The sequence below is a fragment of the Arvicola amphibius genome, chromosome 2 (assembly GCF_903992535.2).
Source record: "Arvicola amphibius chromosome 2, mArvAmp1.2, whole genome shotgun sequence".
Classification (NCBI taxonomy): Eukaryota; Metazoa; Chordata; class Mammalia; order Rodentia; family Cricetidae; genus Arvicola; species Arvicola amphibius.
Window position 1 is genome coordinate 98,134,887 of NC_052048.2, and position 15,469 is coordinate 98,150,355.

General features: G+C 38.0%; 1 protein-coding gene across 1 annotated transcript in view; it reads left to right on the forward strand.

Annotated features, from left to right (window-relative positions):
- Nucleotides 1-15,469, forward strand: part of Rock2 (Rho associated coiled-coil containing protein kinase 2) — a 100,587-nt gene that overhangs the window by 21,849 nt on the left and 63,269 nt on the right. Inside the window, exon 2 of the mRNA XM_038319798.1 lies at nucleotides 15,129-15,210. Within this exon, the coding sequence (XP_038175726.1) occupies nucleotides 15,129-15,210 (82 nt within the window). The remainder of the gene's footprint in view (nucleotides 1-15,128; nucleotides 15,211-15,469) is intronic.

Genomic DNA, 15,469 nt, shown 5'->3' on the forward strand with positions numbered 1-15,469 from the left:
AAAGGCAGTACATGCAAAGGTGGAATTGCTTTCTTTATAGGATATGTAAATAGCACATAAATCATAGTTACTGTAAGGATATATCAGATGAGGGACATTCACTGTTGCAAAGTGAAATGCAAAGGCTTTTGTGGCCAGTTTTGCTTTTTTATTTGTTCATATGCTTATTCATCAGCAATATACATTTTTCCTATTAATCAATTAACCAGCACAACCAAGATATACAATGCTTTTCTCACTCTATAAAGTTTCCTGATTACCTTTTACAGTGAGTCTAATCTCCCATGTTCTCTAACAGCTTATTCTTTTCTGTCATAATAAAGTGTTTCTTCTAGAATTTCTTAGAAATTAAAACCTACACTCTAAAAGCATATATTTTTGTGCAGTTTTGCATAGTTTTTTCCCTCAATTCATCCATATTGTTGGATTTGTCAAAGCTTGTGCTGGGGGTAAAAAGTAAGTGAAGCATTTTATCAATTCTGGCAAAAGACATGGCATTATTAACCTTAGATACAGTAGCAGCTAAAACTGCATGTCATTCGTTCCAGGTATGTTAAAAGATTAGTGCAGGTCAGTGTGTTGTGTTACAGAGCATTGAACTTGGGGTTGTGCTGTGTGTAAAAGTAGATAATGTAGGTAAGAGAATCAGCTCTTCACTACTGTTTTTGCTCCATTTTGCTTTTATAAGGAAGCTATGTGTCTAGTCCTTTAAAATTTGAAACTTATGGCTCAGTGTGTGATCATTTTCTGTACCGTGTTCTTTTTTTTTTAAAGATTGTCTTTGTATGTATGTGTTTATGTTGCGCGTGCACGTGTGTGTGTGTGTGTGTGTGTGTGTGTGTGTGTGTGTGTGTGTGTACATACCCTCTGAGGCTAGAGGAGTGTGTGGAATCCCTTGGAGCTGGAGTTACAGGAGGTAATGAAACTGCCAGACATGGAACCGAAATCAGGTCCTCTGCAAGAGTATCAAGTTCTCTTAACCACTGAGCCATTTCTCCAGTTACTTTTGTACATGTTCTATGAAATTAAAAAAAAAAAGGTATACCTGGAAGACAAGGTATGGTACCTGTTGCTTTTAATCTGAGTACTTTTACTCCCTGTACAGAGGTAGAGGCAGGCAGATCTCTGAGGTTGAGCACTCTGGTCTACAGGGCAAGTTCTAGGCCAACCAAGGCTAAATAGTGAGACTGTCTTAAAAAATAAAACAAAACAACAGGGCTGAGAGGTGGCTCAGGGGTTAAGAGCACTTACTGTTCTTCCAGAGGTCCTGAGTTCAATTCCCAGCAACTACATGGTGGCTCACAACCGTGTAATAAGATCTGGTGCCCTCTTCTGGCCTTCAGGGATACACGTAGGCAGATGCTGTGTACATAATTAATAAATAAACCTTAAAAAAACAAAACAACAACAAAACCCCATATATTTTGGCTGAAGAGATGGTTCAGTGGTTAAGAGTACTTTTCAGATTCAGCACCAGTGTCAGGCAGCTTACAACCACCTGTAACCTGCTCTAGGAGCTCCCATGAACCCTACAAAGACTTCTGGCCTTTGTAGGCACCCCCACAAAGATGCCATCTACACAACACACACTAGCATACACACTCATAAATAAGAAAATAAAAATAAATCTTAAAATATGTTTAACAGTTTTTATTTATTTATTTATTTATTCATTTATTTATTTATTTATTTTTTGGTTTTTCGAGACAGGGTTTCTCTGTGGCTTTGGAGCCTGTCCTGGAACTAGCTCTGTAGACCAGGCTGGTCTCGAACTCACAGAGATCCACCTGCCTTTGCCTCCCGAGTGCTGGGATTAAAGGCATGCGCCACCATCGCCCGGCTTGTTTAACAGTTTTTGAAGATCAAGTTTGTTGATGATTTTTACTGTCTTACATTTGCTCCTTTTGTCTACTGTTTCTTTGGCCAGGAAAGGTTTATTGCATTTGTCTGTCATTTATTAGGTTTTTTGTTTGTTTGTTTGCTTTTCTTTGCTTCTATCAATTCTGCTCATATGTATTTAGGAACTGTATTTAGCATCTTCAAATGTAGAGTCATTATGACATTTTCTTTTATCTATTTTCTTAAAGTCTGCTTTGTTTGATGTTCGCGCCTATTTTAATTGGTTACTTTTTCTATTCATAACTAATGTAATTATTGGGGTTTAATTTACCATTTTAGAATTTACTATTTGAAAGTTGTGTGTGTGTGTGTGTGTGTGTGTGTGTGTGTCTGTGTGTGTGTGTGTGTGTGTCTGTGTGTCTGTGTGTATTTCCTTATTGTGATTGGGATTATTATTTATGATTATTTTATCCCCTCCCTCACAGTCTTGCTTATTATGCATCTTTTTTATTTTATTGACTTCTCTAGACTTGTTATTTTGATTTTCTAATTCTTATACTTTTAAAAATACAGATTTTTACAAATTTTTTATATTTTAAAAAGTTGTTTTGCTTTAGAGTTGTTACCACCCCATTCCCATTTTATTGTGCTGCTGCCCAAACTGACCTTGAACTGATGTGCTAAATGAATTCTTCTGTCTCAGATTCTTGGGTAACTAGGTTTACAGGTGTGCACCCTCTTACCTGGCTTATGATTTTTTTGTTCTATTGTGATTCTGACAGTTATGCACACGAAGGCCAGCATTATTACCTGGCAGACCATGAGAAATGAGCATTTGATTTGAATGCTTTACTTTGTGTATAGAAGCCAATAGAAGCCATTTCAGATTTTTGGATTCCCCCTGCATTAAATATAGATTATTTAGTTATAATACTAAAACTAATTGAAACCATTGTGGTTATTTTAATTATAACTTTGGTAGTTTTCCCAGGCAATATGATAATGAAATATATAAACCTTATTTATACATATCTCTTGGTTCACACCACTTTCATTCCCTAGCAAATTCTATGTTATCCTGTTTTCTGTCGAGGAATTTCTACCTGCATGTACTTGTGTTTTGTAATCAAGTCTGATGTAATTAATTCTTGTTTATTTTAAATTTTTTTAGTGATGGGAATTGAACCCAGGGATTCATACATGCCAGCCAAGCCACAGAGCTGCATTCTCTGCACAACTCATTTGTTTGTTTTTAGTATACTTTCATGTAGCCCAGTCTAGCCTTGAAATTCTCTATGTAGCCTAGGCTGGCTTTGAGTCCTCTCGACTCTCCTTCCTCTATTACAGGGTGTACCACTATACCCCGTTTCCTTTTTAAAACCTTACTTGGATTCAAGAGCTCATTAATTTTTCAACCTTCTAGTAGCTGGAATTCACTATTATGCCTAGCCATATTTGGTGTTTTAATACTGAATTTCATGTGGTGCTGGTATTCTCTTGCTGTGTTAGCTGGCTTCAGTACTAGCTTTCGCATGGAAGTAGGCTTACTCACTAAGCTCCTTGGAACAAGACTATTAGGTCATTCATTCTTGTTGTAGATTTTTGTAGAAAAGATATATCAGAGCATCAGTGGGGTTAGTTTACCTGTTTCATAGTGCATTGCATTTTATTGAGAAAGTGAACCTATTTTGTGATTGAGTGTTAATTTTATATCCCAAGAATATGAGTTACTATTTATTCCTTCCACCCCAGCTTAACTCTGAAATTGAGTCTTGGAATTGTTGCAATGTCCAAAACATCAACATTCCCTTCCTGCCAGTTTACTTTTTATATAATATGGGAGCCATATTATAGTAGTTGGTATATAAGTTAAGGGGAAAGAAGGACCAGGACAAGAAACACAGTGTTTAAAGTTTAGAAAGTAAAATCTTGAAAAGTAGAGATCTGGCTGGGAAATACAATGTGAGTCCTCTGGAGGGAAATAGCTTGTCTAAAGTCTGAGCCGAGAACATGCCTGGCATAACCCACTTTAAAGGCCTTTCTTTTATTTTGAAACAATTGAAAATAACTTTTGTACACCCTTTACATAGAGACCCCCTTCAAATATTGTCCAAGTAATCTTGATTCAAAGTGATGGTGATCTAGTATCAAGCATTTCATCTCATTTTCATGCCCCTCTAAGTCTTTTCATCTGGAACAGCCCTGAGAAGCCTTTCTTTTGACCTTCCTGCTCTCCAGAGTTTTGAAAATTACAACTTATTATCTCTGAACTTGGGTTTTTCTAGTGTTTCCTGTTGGTTAGAACCTGCTGGTATTTTTGGCTGATATCACAGAAATGTTGCTGTGTTTTCAAATCTTTTAGGTGGTTATGTATTTGATGTAATCGTTGGTGATGTTAGTGCTGACCGCTTCTTTAAAGAGAATCTCTGTTTCTCAGTTTTTCTTTTTCGTGATTAGTGAGTATGTTGTGAGCTGCCATGTGGGTGCTGGAAACAGAACCCTTATCTTCTGCAAGAGCTGCACATGCTCTTAATACTGAGCCTTCTCTCTAGCCCCCGCTACTTTGTAAGGAGGTACTTGGAGTATGTAAAAACCATATTTCTATTTTACTTGTACTCACTAGTTTTAGAATCTATTGAAATTTTCCCAATTTTTAATTTGCTGTTATCAGATGGCAGTTTTCTAGTTCATTTATTCCTGTACATTCACTAGTTAGTATTCTTCTGTAAGATTTTATTCTGGGGGAGGGTAACCCTCCATTACTATTATAAAACACTGTCTTCTGCAGCACATAGGGTAAGACTAGAACACCTGCCACTGCTTACTTACTAACTAGCTCTGGTCAGAGCCCAGATTTGCCACTAGAGGCCATTCATCCCACGCTAGCCTTCATGCCCCCTTTGAATTGTCACCATCAGTCGCTATGCATAGAAGAAGGAACAGAAGGATTCTTAAGAGCCAGAATATCAGGAGGTCTGCTGTGAAACAGTCTCTCCAAAAATGGCTGCGTAAACAAGACCAGAACTGTGGCAATTGCAGTGAGCATGTTAACATGGAAGGGAGATGGTTTTATGGGGCCCCACCCCTAGACAAGAACTATAAGCAACTGATAACCACCAGGAGGACAGTTAACCTCTCCCAGGCATGAGCACCCTTTTGGTTTTCAATCCAAAGTGGTCAGCCCTGAAACCATACACAAACATGTAACAAAAATAGACACAGCAAGTTGTACACACATATACTCAATAATAATAATGATGATGATGATGACAATGATGTTATAAACCTGAAACAGTGTGGGGGAACATGGAAGAGGCTTGAGGGAAGTAACTGGAGGGGCCCGAGAGAGAAAAGTGGTATTTTATTTCAATTAAAAACATAGCTTCAAAAATGCCTCAAGTAAGCTAGGTGGTGGTGGCACACACCTTTAATCCCAGCACTCAGGAGGCAAAGGCAGATGGATCTCTGTGAGTTCGAGGCCAACTTGCTCTACAGCATGAGTTTCAGGACAACTAGGGCTGTTACACAGAGACACCCTGTCTTGGGGGAAAAAAGCTTCAAGTAATTTTAAAGCCCCAGAAAGCTTGCAGAAATAGTAAGAATGGTCTTATGTGTTCCTCACTCAAAATTCCCTTAATTTTCTATAACTATATTGGCTTTAAAAGTATGATACAGTGCATGTAAGTAGATAATGCCATTTTATGACTGCTATACTTTTCTTTTTAGTAAAAGATACCACGGGATCATCTTGTCATTTTCTTGCTTCAGCCTTGGAATCAGCCATTTCCTTAAGGACTTTCTCCTTATTGGGAGTAGTATTTCAAAGCCAAGATGAATGCTAAATGGGCTCATGGCTGTTGGAGTATCTCTGTAACTAGACCCTTTAAACCAATGGTTGTCAACCTTTTTAACGCTGTGACCTTTTAATACAGTTCTTATGGTGACTTCTAGCCATAAAATTATTTTTTGTTGCTACTTCATAACCTTAATTTTGATGCTGTTATCAGTCACATTGTAAATATCTGATATGCAGGATGGTGTTAGGTGACTACTGTGTAAGGGTTGTTCAGTCCCCAAAGGGGTTGTGACCCACAGGCTGAGAACCTCTACTTCAAAAATCTAAATCCAGGGAAAAGATCTGGGTATAGATCCAGGGTGTAGGGTAGAGAGAATGAGGGAGAGAGGAAGCAGGCCTGCACAACAACTGGGTTCACATTTCCATTCTGTCTTTAGATCTTGAGATCCACAAATTCACATCGACTCTCTGTTTCACTCCAGTACTTCTCGTTATTCCAACCACTTCTGTGTTTGCACTTCTGCTGCTGATGTGAAGTAGACTCCTGTTGTTTTATGGTTAACTTGTCTGGTTTCTCCATATGGAGCCAGTCTCTTAACCCCACAGGGCTATGGGTGCTGCTCACATATCCCTTCTTGATAAGCCCCTAGTTGCTGTCTGTCTGTCTATCATCTACCTATCTATTCCAATTTTACTCACTCCATGCATGAGGCTCCCTTGGTGACTCTAAAACTTTTAAAAGGTCAGTGTGGCTGGGACAGAATGAGTAAAAGTAATAATAGATAAGTTAGTTCATAACTGGGAGTTTGTGCTTTACTCACATTGAAGTAGGAAGATATTGGATATTCTGAGTAGCAGAGTGACAGAAGCATTCTTGGCATTTTGTTAAGAGTAATCTTAGAGGAGGGGAAGGCAAGACCACACACAAAAAAAAAGCCTGGTAGTGGGTGTTTACAAGAACTCAAGCTTGCAAAGTGATGGTGACTTGTAGGGATGGTGCAACTGGAGAGGCTCCAGATTCACTTCGAAAGCCATGCAGACAAGGTTTGTGTGTGTTAAATTTGAGCTTAAGAGAAAAGAGGTCCAGCTTGATACCCAAATGGTCTGAGTATTGGGAAGGGTGGGATTGCTGTTCATTGAGATGTGTAAGACTGAGTAGATGTGGTTGTAGTGAGAAGAAATAGGACACAGCTTTGTATGTTGTTTGAGAGACTTGTCATGGATTTGAGGGTTTTTTCTTTCTTTGATGGGAAAGACAATGAATTTAGAACCCATTAGCACACAGATGGCATTTGCAGACATGAAACAGAATGAATGCCATAGAGCAAGTGGGTTTAAAATGCAGGAGGCCAGCACAGGAAAAAAACCAATGAAGGAGACAGATGGGACAATGAGAAAGATACTAGAAAACCATTTGTATTTATCAAAGCCAACTGAAGAAAGATTCTCAAGAATTGCACAGAGACTACCACAGATGTGAGCAGATTTGGTCACTGAATGGTGTGTAGGTCATTGATGAGCTTGAACTGTCCTGTTATTGTAGTAGGTGGGGGTAGAACTCATTGGATTGAGGCCTAAATTGGTGGGTGCACCAGAGCTAAAGATAGCTACTGTAAATATTTCTTTTAAACAATTTTCTTGTAAAGATAAAGGGAGTAATGGCTGTGTAGGAAGTGGCTTCAAGAGCCTTTGTTTTCCTACTATAAAAGGAGTAATGTATTTTAATAATAATGAAAGGGGCAAAAGAGAGAGAATAAATATATGAGTGAATGTGAATGAGAATTGAGTAGAGAAAGAATTGGGTTATCTATGCTGTCACTCAGGATAGTAGGATTGAGAGACCAGCTGGGACATAAGTGGAAGGGTGTGATTGTGATGATTGACTGTGGAGTTTAAGTTCTATGAAGAGTATGGGAAAGAAGAGGATGAAGCAGAGTAGGAAGAGACAGAATCTGGATTGAAAGTTGTTGTTGTATCAAAGGAATATTGGAATTGTCGACTTGTTGAAGTAGATATGACCTTGTTGAAGGAAGTGTATTACTGTGGAGATAGGCTTTGAGGTCTCTTTGGCATAAGGTTTACTCAGTGTTGCAGTCATTTCCTGTGGCCTCATCAAGTGGTAGCCAGCACCATGTCTGCTGGCCATGATGATAATGGACTGAACCTCTAAAACTATAAGCAAGCCACCCCAATGTTTTCTTATAGGATTGCCATGGTCATGGTATCAATAGAAACCCCGTGGTGTAGGAAGTCCTTCTGTTTATGTGTTGCTTTCATTGGTTAATCAATAAAGAAACTGCTTGGTCTGATAGGACAGAACTTAAGTAGGCCGAGAAGATAGAACTGAATTCTGGGAGGAAAAAAAAGCAGAGTCAGAGAGCCACCATGGTGATGCCAGGTCAGACATGCTAAATCTTTCCTGTCTAAGCCACGACCTCATTGTGAACACAGATTAATAGAAATGGGTTAAATCAAGATGTGAGAGTTAGCCAATAGGAGGCTAGAGCTAATGGCCAAGCAGTGTTTTAATGAGTACAATTTCTGTGTGATTATTTTGGGTGTAAGATAACCGAGCTGCCAGAATAAGGGGCCCTGCTCCCTGTAACAACCCTGACTAAGAGAGAGGCATTTAGAGCCGTACTTCTCAACTTTTCTAATGCTGTAACCCTTTAATACAGTTCCTCATTTTGTTATGACTCCAAAATTATAAATTGTTGCTACTTCATAACTGTAATTTTGCTATTGTTATAAATCGTAATGTAAATATCTGATATGCAGGATATCTAATATGCGACCTTTGTAAAAGGGTCATTCAACCCTCGAAGGAGTTGTTACCCACATGTTGAGAACCACTGCATTAGAGTACACTAGAAAGATAAGATGGTGCTTAAAGTAGAGACAAAATATTTAAAATTGAAATTATGGAGGTATTGCGGTTATTGGTGATGTTATCATGGGAATGAGTGTTTAAGATTAGTCTTGGACAGTGTATCAATGCACAAGGGCATTATAGAGACTGAGATTAGAGAGTCTTGGGGGTTGCGGGTAGCTTAAGAAATGGTAGTGAGTCATAGGTTATCTAATGCAAAGCTGAGTTCTCAGGAAGGGACGAAGAAGAATGGTTATGGAGAACTGGGGAAGAAGGAGAAATACCTATTCCATGTATAGAGTCCTAATCTTGTGACCTGTTAGGAAGAAATTTTTAAAAATATTTGAAAATAGATGTTTTGTTATTTATATAGTGCATTATACATAAAATAGAAGTTTTAAAATGAAAGGTATATTTCCAAATAAACATTTAAAATATTACTTGATTTTACTAATGTATCGATCTTTTTCACTAAATAAAAATACTTTACAGTGTTTAAAGTTTGTCTTAATATCATTGCAGTGATTTTGAAAATCAGGCTTTCTCTCGAATTTACTTTGCTCCTAGCTGGACTGTCCTAGTTTTTGCTTTTCTATTTTTTGTTTGTTTGGTTTTTGTTTCGTTTTTTGTTTTTGTTTTTTTGTTTTTTTTCTTTTTTTTTTTTGGTTTTTTGAGACAGGGTTTCTCTGCAGCTTTTTTAGAGCCTGTCCTGGAACTAGCTCTTGTAGACCAGGCTGGCCTCGAACTCACAGAGATCCGCCTGCCTTTGCCTCCCGAGTGCTGGGATTAAAGGCATGCGCCACCACCGCCCGGCTCGTTTTTTGTTTTTTATAAAGATACAAATGAAGGATGTAGTCCTCTCCCCCTTTGTTCTTTGGAAGCCTGCCACTGAGCTCCCAAATAAATACAGAGAGACTTATTACTTATGAATGCCTGGTCTTAGTTTGACTTGTTCCTAGCCAGCTTTTCTAACTTAAATTATCCCATTTCTCTTTAACTATGTTTTGCCTCTGGACTTTTTACCTCTCTTTAGTCTATATATCTTTCTTCCCTTCCTACTCCATGGCTGACTGTGTGGCTGGCCTCTAGTGTCCTCCTCTCCTCCTTTTCTCACTCCTCCCTCTTCTCCCTTCTCTTAGATTTCTCCTCCTATTTATTTTCTCTGCATGGCAGCCCTGCCTGTCTCTCTCTTCTGCCTAGCTGTTGGCCGTTCAGCTCTTTATTAGACCAATCAGGTGTTTTAGACAGGCAAAGTTATACAGCTTTACAAAGTTAAACAAATGCAACATAAAAGAATGTGACACATTTTTGCATCATTAACACATGTTCCATAGCATAAATGAATGTAACATATCTTAAACTAATATTCTACAACATTTCCCCCTTTTTGTCTAACTAAAATGAAAAGTGTTAGCTTTAACATAGTAAAACTATATACAAAAAAACCAAGTTTTCAAGTAAGAATTACATTTATAGTATTCAATCCATTTGTATTTAGCAAATTTAGATAAAATATCCTGCTATAGAGATTTTCATTGGTATGGATTGGTTTATTGATACAAATTTAAGGTCAGTTTTGTTATGCTGTGCATATGTATTTCTGATCTTGATTAAGGTGTTGTGTTTGTGCGGCTCATTTAAAAATGTAATGTATAATTAAGAAATATAGTTTAATAGATAATTATAATAGTCAAGCTTATAGTCATGTTAGATTTTCTAGATGCACAGAGATATTTCAGGTGGATAGACATTCTTCAAACTTTCAGAGACCTTCAGAATATGGCATTTAAAATGTTTTAAGAATTTAGGACTTTTCATGACAATGAGACACATCTGCTCCTGGCAGCACCAATTACTTCAAGAGGAAGATGGGCATTGAAGAGACTCCTCATGGAGTTGGTTAGCCATTTGGGCAAGAAACTGCTCTTGCCTGGACTGCTTGATAACTGAACATGCAGGACCCACAGAGAGATGAACTTGCCTAAAGGTGAGAAAGGGCCTGTTGGGTTCCTGTTTCATGAAAGAGTCTGCAAGACATTCTGCAGGGCACAAAAGAAAGTGACTGACAAACTGCCGATACAGGCAGAACTGTCTTTGAAATTTCCTACTTCATGGAAAAGTCTGCCGGATACTATGGGCCTGTAGGCTAAAGATGAATGCCCCAGCGGTACAGAAGAGCTTTGGGTGACTGTCCAGGCAGTGAGATGTCTCTGTCAATTCTAGAGTTTTGGAAGTTGCTTACAATGTGCTTCCTGTTTACTTAGGTAATATTATATCCTTCTGGAGTCTTTGATATAGTTGAAGAATTTATAGTTACAGTTTTCCTTAGTTATGATAAAAGAACTGTTATTCTTGCTTGATACCTGTTTTGTTGTATGTAATTTTACTATGTTAAAATTAAAACCTTCCTTTTTTATTTACACAGGAAAGGGAAGGTGATATGGGATTCCCCTTTGTATGTTGTGATTACCATTAATGAATAAAGAAACTGCTTTCGACCTATGGCAGGGCAGAACTTAGGTAGGTGGGGAAAACTAATTCATGTAGCCCTGCCGGAGACAGACACCAGAACTTTAGCCGGTAAGCCATAGCCATGTGGCGATACACAGATGAATAGAAATGGGTTAAATTAAGATGTAAAAGTTAGCCAATAAGAAGTTAGAGCTAATGGGCCAAGCAGTGTTTTAAATAATACAGTTTCTGTGTGGTTATTTTGGTTCTGGGCAGCTGGGACGAACAAGTGGCCTCCTAATACAATACTCCATCATCTATCTTAGTGATTCCAAAGTTTTATACCTGATTTACTTTCTGTCATAACTAAGGAAAACTAAAGCTAACTATTTGGTCTTTTAATGCCATCAAAGACCCCAGAAGGATGTAATAGCACCTTACAACAGAGACATCGGGCCTCTAAAGGAAACTTTATCTAAATCTCTATCTTTCTGTAGAACTCAGGATTCAAAGGTTGAGGTGAAATCCTGCTAGTGCAGTAGCTAACCTCTGCTTGTTCCTGTTTCCCACTAAAGAACCCTCACTACACTTAGTTCCTCCTGTCAGTTAGTTGCTGACTCAGTCTCCTGACCCCAGGTTAATTTTATTTAATCAAACAAATGTAACAGGTCATTGCATGGGTAACAAAAGTAGCAGAAACAAATGTTAACACACCTTTACACAGTTAGAATAATATTTCACAACAGAAAGGCACACAACACACCAGTTAGTAAATTTGTTGATTCTGTTCACCAACTAATAATTTTTTTTGTGGTTGTTGAGACTTAATAAGCCTCTGCTTTCTCTGGTGATGGAAGGTAGATCTTAAAAATGAACTAGAGTAGCTGCATTTTTGTATTTTAATAATAAAATTTTGTGCTTTAATCCACTCAACTGCGCTGCCTCTATCACCACAAGGAGCTAGTTGGTTGGTGCCCTTGTCCTCAAGGGCAAGGTGTCTTTGTGCATGTGTATGCTCTGTAACAGACTAGAGGGACTTTATTAACATTAGACACCGTGCACAGCAGAACACTCCCATCAGAGATAAAGAGGGGCATTACTACATAAAGGTGGAACTTAGCTCTTCTGAAACTATTTTCAGTAGTTCATGTACGTGCACCTAACAGTAAGCAGCAGCAGCGATGCGACAAAGTAGACTAGCAAAAACAATGCAGCTGCTTTTAGTTTTAACTGGTTTAGCATAGAGTTTAAAGATTGCTTTTTTAATTTTAATTTTATTTCATATACATTGGTGTTTTGCCTGCACTTATGTCTGTATGAGGGCACCAGATCCCTGGAACAGGAGCTACAGACAACTGTAAGCTGCCATGTGGGTAATGGGAATTGAACCCGGGTCCTCTGGAAGAGCAGTTAGTGCTCTCAGATGCTGGGCCATCTTTCCAACCCCAGAATATAGTTTAAAGATTTTAAGCATGCAAGTTAACATAGTTTATTCATCCCAAGATGCAGAACATGTTACTCAGCAGTACTCACATATTCCTGGTGACATTTCCAGGCATCCCTTTTCAAAATATTTCCTCTATAGCAGTACTTTTTTTTCAAAACATTAAAATTTTTTTTTGTCATTTTCTGTTGTCCTTACTTAGACTTCTCACTAAAAGTATTCACCAGGATACTGTTGTTAATAACTTGCTATAGTGAGGCAAACTCAGTAAATTTAGAGCAATTTAACTTTTTATAGAAGAATATATAATTCATCTGTAAATTCAATGACTTTTTGAAGTGTGTTGTGAAAGATTACCCTGAAAACTTTTGTATAAAAGTAGAAGCTTTCATGGTGGTTTTTCAGCTTACCACAAAGGATTGAAAATATTTTCTTAACACTTTCACACCCTTATATTTATAAAATTTTAGTGTTAGTGAGATGATGTATTACAATGCTCTGTGCCTTGGTTGTAAAAACTTGCTCTTTGAATGTGTTTAGCGCTGTTTGTAAGTTTCTATGTTCTCTGATAGAGGACAGATCTTAAAAGTTTGTGGCGTTCAGGAGTTTTGTGTTTTAGCCACAGAACCACCTCTTCCCTGGCGACTGTTAGAAAAGCTTTCTTTAGTATTAATATTAAAGAAGTAATTTGATGCTGAGTATGCATTTGTCTTCTTTGGTCGTTTCTGTTACAACAGTGGCCAGCATGTATTTGACGGGTAGATTAGAACATGTGAGTGCTTTTCTCCAGCTGTCTAGTAAGTCTCTCACTGCAGTTTCCTTGCTCTTCTCGTTTCTTATTCTTCAGCACCTTCCAAGGCATATGATGTCAAGAAAACTGCATTTTCCACCAATTGTTCTGATATATATCAGTCAAAACAAAGCAAAATACTGGGAGAACTAATGTTTCCTGGCACTGTCTGGATTTTTAGAGTTGCTCCTTTGATGTATATGGGGCAAAACAGAAAAGCTAGATTTTCCAAATCATTGTCATTACATTTAATGAAAATTAGTTCAATGCTTGATTCAATTCAGGACAGTAACATTATTGTCTGGGTTCTTAAATGGCTCGTTGGATGATGATTCGTTTTTAATGTGTGGGTGTTGGTGTATGTGCACAAGAAGAAGTCAGAGAACAACTTGGGAATTCTCTCTCCTATCATGTGGGACTCAGAGACTGAACCAGGTTGTCAGACTTGGTGGTAGATAGATGCCTTTACCCATCTTGCTGTCCTGTCAGCTCCAAAATATGTGTTCTGAAAAGCCATGCACATGAATATTGGAGAAATTAGAATAGGATCAGACTTTTAAACAAAAGAGTAAGAAAATTTGTGATTAATAAAGTTGTGATCACTAAGTCTCTTGGCAGTTGTGCCCAACATCACAAACATGTCTGCACTTGCAGCCTTGATTAAATCCTCAAGGCTTGATTTTTTTTTTTTCTTTGAGATGGCCTACCTCTGCCTCCTGAGTGCTGGAATTAAAGGCCTGTACCACTACTACCCAACATGTATAATTTTGTTTTGTTTAATGAGTTGTTAATATGTACTTGATGGACAAGAAATCCTTAGTCCTGCTCAAGGGAGTGCCAGAAATGAAGGAATGGTAAGCAGGAGTTATAGGTGGCAATGGTTACCAACTGCACTTTAAAAGCTACATTTATACATACTATTTGGCTTTAGTATTGCTTCCTTTTAAAAACCTCATTTTTAAAAAAAAAGATTGGTTAATTTTTATGTGCATTAGTGTTTTGTCTGTGTGTATTTCTGTGTGAGGGTGTCAGATCCCCTGGAACTAGAATTAAAGACAGTTATAAGCTGCAGTGTGGGTACTGGGAATTGAACCCAGGTTCTCTGGGAGAGCAGTCAGCGCTCTTAACTGTTGAGCCATCTCTCCAGCCCCTGTATTGCTTTCTAATAGTGGGAATTTCCTCCCTTTCCAAATAAAATGTTATGAGCTACCAAATGTAAAGTAGAACAGAGAAGTATTAATTAGATTGTCCTTAACCATCCATATCCATCCATAATACTTATGCATCCCTCCCCCCCTTTAAAAGGTAAGTACGCATTTGCTGGCGGGGGTAAGATGAGGCAGCTATTTGACACCCCCCCAAAGTGTTTACTTAAATCCCTGAAGGGCAGATTTTTCTGGGTGAAATAGAAAGCAGGCATTGTTGTGAGACAATATAAGCTTAGGCTGGCCTCTTAAATCATCTATCTGCATTTGTTCTAGGATATGTGCTCACATCTGAAAATTGGTGGACCTAGAGGCCTCACGATGAGAATTTATCATGCAGTGTTGTCACCCTGGGTCTGGGTTCCCTTAGTATGATTCTTTCTGGTTCCATCCATTTACCTGGAGAACAATGCCATTGTATTTATTTTGGTACTTCCCTCCCCTCCTTCCATGTGCAATAAACAAAATTATTTTAAATGAGCAAAAATTTATGAGCTACATTTATCTTTCTTTGCTTTGCTGAGTATCAAACTCTGATTTTGTCTGTATTCCCAGCTTCTCAGCTAACATTCTCAGGTTAGGAAACTTGTTCAAGCTGTTGGGAATGGAGAGTCAGTACAATATATCAATGTGGGTTCGTATTTACTCAGTGGGAATAGCATATATAATATTTAAAGACTTTTGAATGCTTCAGAATTATAAAAACTTGCTTTTTACTCTTTATTTTTTAACAGGATGGCTTAAATTCCTTGGTCCTTGACTTGGATTTTCCTGCTTTGAGGAAAAATAAAAATATAGATAATTTCTTAAATAGATGTAAGTATATTTATTTTTACTATTAATGTTTGGACACATAGCTGAGCTTTAAATGAGATGTGTTTTGGTACTTATATCTCTTAACTTTGTTAACCTATGACCTAGTCACCGTACTATTGCTGTGAAGAGATACCATGACCAAAAGATCTCTTGATTACAGTTTCAGAGATTTAGTCCATTATGGCAGGAAGCTGAGTGACATACATTATGCTGGAGCAGTAGCTGAGAGTTGGATCCTGATCTGCAGGTCAAAAGAAGG